At 42.3% G+C, this 9,004-nt stretch overlaps 1 protein-coding gene across 1 annotated transcript; it reads left to right on the forward strand.

The window, feature by feature from the left end:
* Positions 1–4,240: 4,240 nt before the first annotated feature.
* On the forward strand, positions 4,241–5,501 carry LOC146626146 (uncharacterized). Its single transcript, XM_085361769.1, has one exon. It carries the CDS (start codon positions 4,241–4,243, stop codon positions 4,970–4,972), a length of 732 nt encoding a protein of 243 aa, XP_085217895.1. The 3' UTR covers positions 4,973–5,501.
* Positions 5,502–9,004: the final 3,503 nt, after the last annotated feature.

Genomic DNA, 9,004 nt, shown 5'->3' on the forward strand with positions numbered 1-9,004 from the left:
GAAACGCACTGTCTTGGCGAAAGAAAGCGTTTTTGTACAACTTCATATGAATAGCTGTAACTTTTGATAGAAGACTCGGATACACATGTTTATGGCTTTATCTTATAGAACTCAAGGTTCCCGTGCTGGGCAAACAGGTTTTGCAGCTGTTTGAGCTAAGATTTCCAAGTTATTCACATAATGAAAACCTATACTTTGTTTCGGTCGAGTTCCCCATTCAAATGCATGTAACAGTGAGAAACGCACTGTCTTGGCGAAATTAAGCGTTTTTGTACAACTTCATAGAAATAGCTGTAACTTTTGATAGAAGACTCAGACAAACATGTTTATGGCCTTATATTATAGAACTCAAGGTCCCCGTGCTGGGAAAACAGGTTTTGCAGCTGTTTGAGCTAAGATTTCCAAGTTATTCACATAATGAAAACCTATACTTTGTTTCGGTCGAGTTCCCCATTCAAATGCATGTAACAGTGAGAAACGCACTGTCTTGGCGAAAGAAAGCGTTTTTGTACAACTTCATATGAATAGCTGTAACTTTTGATAGAAGCCTCGGATACACATGTTTATGGCTTTATCTTATAGAACTCAAGGTTCCCGTGCTGGGCAAACAGGTTTTGCAGCTGTTTGAGCTAAGATTTCCAAGTTATTCACATAATGAAAACCTATACTTTGTTTCGGTCGAGTTCCCCATTCAAATGCATGTAACAGTGAGAAACGCACTGTCTTGGCGAAAGAAAGCGTTTTTGTACAACTTCATAGAAATAGCTGTAACTTTTGATAGAAGACTCAGACAAACATGTTTATGGCCTTATATTATAGAACTCAAGGTCTCCGTGCTGGGAAAACAGGTTTTGCAGCTGTTTGAGCTAAGATTTCCAAGTTATTCACATAATGAAAACCTATACTTTGTTTCGGTCGAGTTCCCCATTCAAATGCATGTAACAGTGAGAAACGCACTGTCTTGGCGAAAGAAAGCGTTTTTGTACAACTTCATATGAATAGCTGTAACTTTTGATAGAAGACTCAGACAAACATGTTTATGGCCTTATATTATAGAACTCAAGGTTCCCGTGCTGGGCAAACAGGTTTTGCAGCTGTTTGAGCTAAGATTTCCAAGTTATTCACATAATGAAAACCTATACTTTGTTTCGGTCGAGTTCCCCATTCAAATGCATGTAACAGTGAGAAACGCACTGTCTTGGCGAAATTAAGCGTTTTTGTACAACTTCATATGAATAGCTGTAACTTTTGATAGAAGACTCGGATACACATGTTTATGGCTTTATCTTATAGAACTCAAGGTTCCCGTGCTGGGAAAACAGGTTTTGCAGCTGTTTGAGCTAAGATTTCCAAGTTATTCACATAATGAAAACCTATACTTTGTTTCGGTCGAGTTCCCCATTCAAATGCATGTAACAGTGAGAAACGCACTGTCTTGGCGAAAGAAAGCGTTTTTGTACAACTTCATATGAATAGCTGTAACTTTTGATAGAAGACTCGGATACACATGTTTATGGCTTTATCTTATAGAACTCAAGGTTCCCGTGCTGGGCAAACAGGTTTTGCAGCTGTTTGAGCTAAGATTTCCAAGTTATTCACATAATGAAAACCTATACTTTGTTTCAGTCGAGTTCCCCATTCAAATGCATGTAACAGTGAGAAACGCACTGTCTTGGCGAAATTAAGCGTTTTTGTACAACTTCATATGAATAGCTGTAACTTTTGATAGAAGCCTCGGATACACATGTTTATGGCTTTATCTTATAGAACTCAAGGTTCCCGTGCTGGGCAAACAGGTTTTGCAGCTGTTTGAGCTAAGATTTCCAAGTTATTCACATAATGAAAACCTATACTTTGTTTCGGTCGAGTTCCCCATTCAAATGCATGTAACAGTGAGAAACGCACTGTCTTGGCGAAAGAAAGCGTTTTTGTACAACTTCATAGAAATAGCTGTAACTTTTGATAGAAGACTCAGACAAACATGTTTATGGCCTTATATTATAGAACTCAAGGTCTCCGTGCTGGGAAAACAGGTTTTGCAGCTGTTTGAGCTAAGATTTCCAAGTTATTCACATAATGAAAACCTATACTTTGTTTCGGTCGAGTTCCCCATTCAAATGCATGTAACAGTGAGAAACGCACTGTCTTGGCGAAAGAAAGCGTTTTTGTACAACTTCATAGAAATAGCTGTAACTTTTGATAGAAGACTCAGACGAACATGTTTATGGCCTTATATTATAGAACTCAAGGTCTCCGTGCTGGGAAAACAGGTTTTGCAGCTGTTTGAGCTAAGATTTCCAAGTTATTCACATAATGAAAACCTATACTTTGTTTCGGTCGAGTTCCCCATTCAAATGCATGTAACAGTGAGAAACGCACTGTCTTGGCGAAAGAAAGCGTTTTTGTACAACTTCATATGAATAGCTGTAACTTTTGATAGAAGACTCGGATACACATGTTTATGGCTTTATCTTATAGAACTCAAGGTTCCCGTGCTGGGAAAACAGGTTTTGCAGCTGTTTGAGCTAAGATTTCCAAGTTATTCACATAATGAAAACCTATACTTTGTTTCGGTCGAGTTCCCCATTCAAATGCATGTAACAGTGAGAAACGCACTGTCTTGGCGAAATTAAGCGTTTTTGTACAACTTCATAGAAATAGCTGTAACTTTTGATAGAAGACTCAGACAAACATGTTTATGGCCTTATATTATAGAACTCAAGGTCCCCGTGCTGGGAAAACAGGTTTTGCAGCTGTTTGAGCTAAGATTTCCAAGTTATTCACATAATGAAAACCTATACTTTGTTTCGGTCGAGTTCCCCATTCAAATGCATGTAACAGTGAGAAACGCACTGTCTTGGCGAAAGAAAGCGTTTTTGTACAACTTCATATGAATAGCTGTAACTTTTGATAGAATTCTCGGATACACATGTTTATGGCTTTATCTTATAGAACTCAAGGTTCCCGTGCTGGGCAAACAGGTTTTGCAGCTGTTTGAGCTAAGATTTCCAAGTTATTCACATAATGAAAACCTATACTTTGTTTCGGTCGAGTTCCCCATTCAAATGCATGTAACAGTGAGAAACGCACTGTCTTGGCGAAAGAAAGCGTTTTTGTACAACTTCATATGAATAGCTGTAACTTTTGATAGAAGACTCAGACAAACATGTTTATGGCCTTATATTATAGAACTCAAGGTCTCCGTGCTGGGAAAACAGGTTTTGCAGCTGTTTGAGCTAAGATTTCCAAGTTATTCACATAATGAAAACCTATACTTTGTTTCGGTGGAGTTCCCCATTCAAATGCATGTAACAGTGAGAAACGCACTGTCTTGGCGAAAGAAAGCGTTTTTGTACAACTTCATATGAATAGCTGTAACTTTTGATAGAAGACTCAGACAAACATGTTTATGGCCTTATATTATAGAACTCAAGGTTCCCGTGCTGGGCAAACAGGTTTTGCAGCTGTTTGAGCTAAGATTTCCAAGTTATTCACATAATGAAAACCTATACTTTGTTTCGGTCGAGTTCCCCATTCAAATGCATGTAACAGTGAGAAACGCACTGTCTTGGCGAAATTAAGCGTTTTTGTACAACTTCATATGAATAGCTGTAACTTTTGATAGAAGACAGTAGTAATACGATGGCACCTATCCAAGATGGCGGCCAACCAAGCCGGTTTGACAACCGGTTTGACCGGTTTCGTGCGTGTGCGCATGCGCGTTCAGTAATACGATGGCACCTATCCAAGATGGCGGCCAACCAAACCGGTTTGAGAACCGGTTTGACCGGTTTCGTGCGTGTGCGCATGCGCGTTCAGTAATACGATGGCACCTATCCAAGATGGCGGCCAACCAAACCGGTTTGACAACCGATTTGACCAGTTTCGTGTGTGTGCGCATGCGCGTTCAGGTGTTCTTACCCTCTGGGCGGGAACGACTCCTCCTAGTGGGATGTGCTAGGTTGTATGGGTATAAAAGCGATCCTTTCACATTCTAAGAGCATCACCGCCACGGTCTGAGGAGCACCGACACATCGCGCTAAGGATCCCCGACGCATCGACCTAGAGCACCGACACATTGCGCTAAGGATCCCCGACGCATCGACCTAGAGCACCGACACATTGCGCTAAGGATCCCCGACGCATCGACCTAGAGCACCGACACATTGCGCTAAGGATCCCCGACGCATCGACCTAGAGCACCGACACATTGCGCTAAGGATACCCGACGCATCGACCTATGGAGCTCGGAATGACACCCAGCCAGGACATCGCCCATGCCACAGGCACTCTAGGTATGTCTTCAGGAGTATGCAGTCGGGGTCCTCAACGTAAAAAGCAACGCTGTGGAAACGCCGCAGATGGAACTGTATTCAAGTTAGAATATCGAGGCGTCGAAGGGTATGTGTATGCCATTAAATATACCGAAGGGACAGTTGTGCTTAGTGTAGATTGTGGTGAGGGATTGTTTTGGGGGGAAGCCCAAGTCATGTCTACTAAAAACTGGAAGCTCTTCCGCACCGTAGTGTGTGCGGACCTGGACAATGTGGGTTTCCCAGAGCTGCTGTATGTTTCCCAGTGGAACAGTGCATCAGGCCCTGAGCTTTACAGGGTTGAGGCTGATCGTTTCAATCGCAACCCCGACGACTTTATTTTTCTCAGTGTATGTGATGACAGGGATAGTCTTATTGCTTCCAGAGGGCTTGAAAACTGGAGGTTAAATCCATACCCTCTAAACCTCGAAGAGCGCACAAGATGGTTTAAGGACTTGTTTTTTATACAGTGGTGCGACTGGAGAGGTTTGTCGCGTCTGTTTAGCCAGATTGATGACGCGATCAAGAGGGACAGACTCAACACTGCGTACGAGAGTATTAGAAAGCGCCTTGTTTTTGACGATCTGGCGAGTTGTCCGAAGACTGGTTTGCCTGGTACCCTGTGTAAACCTAAAATCATAAGACCTTCCGACAGCTAAACAATAAACTGGTAGGTTTAATGTGCGGGTGTGTGTGGGGTTGAGTGTGTATCTATGTGACAAATTAAGAGCTTGTGGTTTTCATTTTACAGAGAATGACACGCCCTCGTGGGACCTGTTGGAGTCACCATCAACAGAGCTGCTAATCCCGACCCTCCAGACTCCACCACCCTCACCACAATGCTCGCAGGACCCCCTCATATCAGACCTGTGGGATGAAACTGTAATCGACATCAAACTCGCAACTCTCCACCTGTTAATGTTGGCTTTGAATGAGTTTATACAAGAGACATGTTACGGATGCCAAACAGGCCACCCCAGTCAGGTGCAACACAGCTGCTTGCAGGAATTGTCTGAGTATTTCTTCGACACCTACTATGATGATGTGATGATAAGGCTCCAGACTGACCGATTCATCCCTGCCATCCGGCTGTTTGTACGCTCATCCACTGCAGATGGGTCTGGAACACAAATCCGCAGAGTTGCAGAACACATCATGTGTGAACTGAGATCAGAGCGATATATAGTATGCGCCATTAATGACAACATTGGGCACCTGCTAGATGCAAGTACTTGCGCCCGCCGTGTTAAACCAGCCATGCTCCGCATGATTGGAAACTACTGGGCTGGGTTACATCTGGTTTAATGTGGGGTGTCCAAGTATCCATTGTCTGTGATTGTGTCTTTGTGAAAATTAAATAAAAAGACTTGTTAACATCAACATCATAGTCATTTGTGGTTTGTAAATCATGGAAAGCACATTGCATAAAATATATCACGATCCAGCCCATCCTGCGGGGTTAGCCAGTTTAAATAAGCTACGTATAGCGGCAGGGGAGGCATCAGGTGTAACACCTCCACTATCTCAGGTCAAACATTATTTAGAACAAGACGACACCTACACACTCCATAAACCTGCGAGGATCCATTTCCCCAGAAATAGAGTATTGGTGACTGGGGTCGACAAACAGTTTCAAGCCGATCTGGTTGACATGTGTGAATATGTGACAGATAATGATAATGTGAGATATCTGCTAACATGTATAGATGTATTCTCAAAATACGCATGGGTTAGATGCCTAACAAACAAGACAGGGTCTGTTGTATCAGCTGCTTTTGAAGATATACTTAGTGAGGGTAGGATCCCTGTGAAACTACAAACAGATGAAGGCAAAGAGTTTTATAATGCAACCTTTAAACAGCTAATGAAGCGATATAATATCAAGCATTTCTCAACAGCTAGCGAGGTTAAATGCAGTATTGTCGAGAGATTCAATCGTAGCTTCAAGGGTAGAATGTGGAAGTACTTAACATCAGCCAACTCCCGGAGATATGTAGATATCATACCAGATCTCACACAAGCATATAACAATGCTTATCACAGATCTATCCAAATGGCTCCGGCAGAGGTGAATAAGGATAATGAGAAGTCGGTCTTCAACGCGCTGTACAAAACGAGGCCTCAGAGGGAACTGCGCTTTAAATTTAATATCGGTGACACTGTACGAATATCAAAACTGAGAGGAAAGTTTCGAAAAGGATACGAGCAGACCTACACCGATGAGATTTTCACAGTCAAGGAACGTATAGGGAGACAGCCCCCAGTGTACAGACTAGTGGATCTAGCAGGAGAGGTATTGAAAGGGTCATTTTATGAGCCTGAGATACAACGTGTGGTTGTTGATGAAAACAAAACATTTAAAATTGAAAACATATTGGCTAGAAAAAAAGTGGGTCGGAAAAAGCAGGTGCTAGTGAAATGGCTAGGATGGCCCAACAGCTTTAATTCGTGGATTCCAGAAAAAGACATCGTTGAGGCGTAATTAACTCAGATGACGCAGCTCTACACACATTCATTCAACACTGAGCATAGACTGAGAAAGCATGAATAAAAAGAACAACAATGCAGGCTTCTATGTAAGCCTCTTCTCGAATGCTTCATCACATGTTTACCCAGGTAATAAGATATCTAATTTTAGAACAAAGCTAGCAAAACCTATTGTTTTGGATCAGCCATATGAGGTCGCTGTTATAGAGATACAGTACCCACGCATATGGCGGACTTTTCCACAATCAGATTCGGAAGTGGAAATTCATGACCCCGTCAAAGACGGAACCATAGCCATAACCATGATCGAACTGTCTGTGGGCCATTATGCATCTGTGGAACAGATAATAAAAGAATTTAATTTTAAATGTCAACAGCACCAAGCCACTGGAGACATTAAAATGCAGTACAACGCCGTTAGTAACCATGCCTGTGTTATGGGGCCTAGGGGGACTATTCTCACATTTAGAGGGAGACTGGCGGAAATCCTAGGATTCAAAACAGGAGAACCGTTTGCACTTCATTATAAAAACACATATGCCCCGCACCCCGCAGACATATACGGGGGAAAATATAACATCTTTATTTATGCAGATATCGTTGATTACCAGCTTGTGGGTGACGCCCACGCGAGGCTATTAAGAGCTATAAATATTACAGACGATGACCGCCGGTTGCCTATTCTACAATTTGACAGCCCACACTACACACCTGTGTCAAAGACATTAATCGACGACATAGAAATTGATTTGAAAGACGATCGAAATCAACACATACCCTTTTTATACGGCAAAGTGTTTGTCAAGTTACACTTCCGACCGATAACACAGCATTTTTGAAAAAAAAGGATGGCCGTCTACAACTCTGATGACTCAAAATATGTAAAATACTACTTATCACAGGCTGGTGGAGAGCTCGGAGGGTATGTTGGGACCAGTACACAATATGGGACAGGTCTGGGTGGGTTGTTCCGTAGCTTGTTTAGATTTGCAGTACCGCTGTTTAAAAAAGGAGTCAGCATAGTCAAACCACACCTAAAAACAGCCGCATCGGGCATAGTGTCTGATGTCATAACCAACATAACCAGACCCTCAACCACTAAGCAGGACGGTAACGGCTTGTATGTGTATACGCCCAAACCATCTAAGACCCCACCCCCAGGGCAGCCGTTGTCTAAAAAGCGTAAAACCACAAAACCTAGCAGGAGAGCCACCAAACGGACACCGTCACGCAGAGTGAAGAGACCCAGAACCACTCGTTCAAAAACTGCAGCGCTTGACATATTCTAAATGGCACTGTTACACAGTCATTCTGGAGAATGTGTAAAAACAGAGCTCGATCTTTTTACTGTCCCATACACACAGACTAGCATTGAGAAAAGTACATTTATTGAAATCCCACCTGTATCTGCAATCACTGATGGAGGGCCGATCGAGTTTTACATCTCATCGTCGGGTGAAGATTACCTGGATCTAAATGACTCATATATCTACACACGGGTGAGAATCACAAACGCTGATGGCTCAAACCTGGCTAGGGACGCTAATGTAGGATTTATTAATTATCCTGGATGCAGCATATTTAGTCAAGTCGATATTAATTTGGGAGACCGGCTCATTAGTCAATCATCCAATACATATCCATACAGAGGTGTGATAGAATGTCTTATCAATTATAATAAGGACACTTTAGACACACAGTTCAGCACCGGGTTATTCTGTAAGGATACAGCATCACACATGAATGACACATCTATAGAAGGAGAGAACCAGGGTCTGATGACCAGAGGTGGCTACACAGCAAATAGTAGTATTGTTGAATTGATTGCACCAGTACATGCAGACCTGTTTTTTCAAGAAAAACTGTTACTTAATGGAATCGACCTGTCGCTGAAATTTGTGCGCTCTAAAGACGAATTTGCTCTCATGACAGCGGATGCCAATGCATACAGAGTTAAAATTGTCTCAGCCAGTCTCTTTGTCAAGAAAGTTAGTGTATCACCTAGCGTCAGACTTGCACACAGCAAGGCATTGCACCATGCAAACGCAAAATACACGGTAGACAGAGTATCTTTAAAGACCTTCTCCATACCTGCAGGGGCTAGAATATCAACAAATGACAATTTATTTATGGGTAGGATACCTAAATTTGTCATCATTGCATTCATAGACAATGAAGCATACACAGGCTCCTACCAGCGTAAT

The sequence above is a fragment of the Diplotaxodon limnothrissa genome, linkage group LG8 (assembly GCF_057381915.1).
Source record: "Diplotaxodon limnothrissa isolate DT_005_m linkage group LG8, D_limnothrissa_male_GT1.1, whole genome shotgun sequence".
NCBI classification, from domain to species: domain Eukaryota; kingdom Metazoa; phylum Chordata; class Actinopteri; order Cichliformes; family Cichlidae; genus Diplotaxodon; species Diplotaxodon limnothrissa.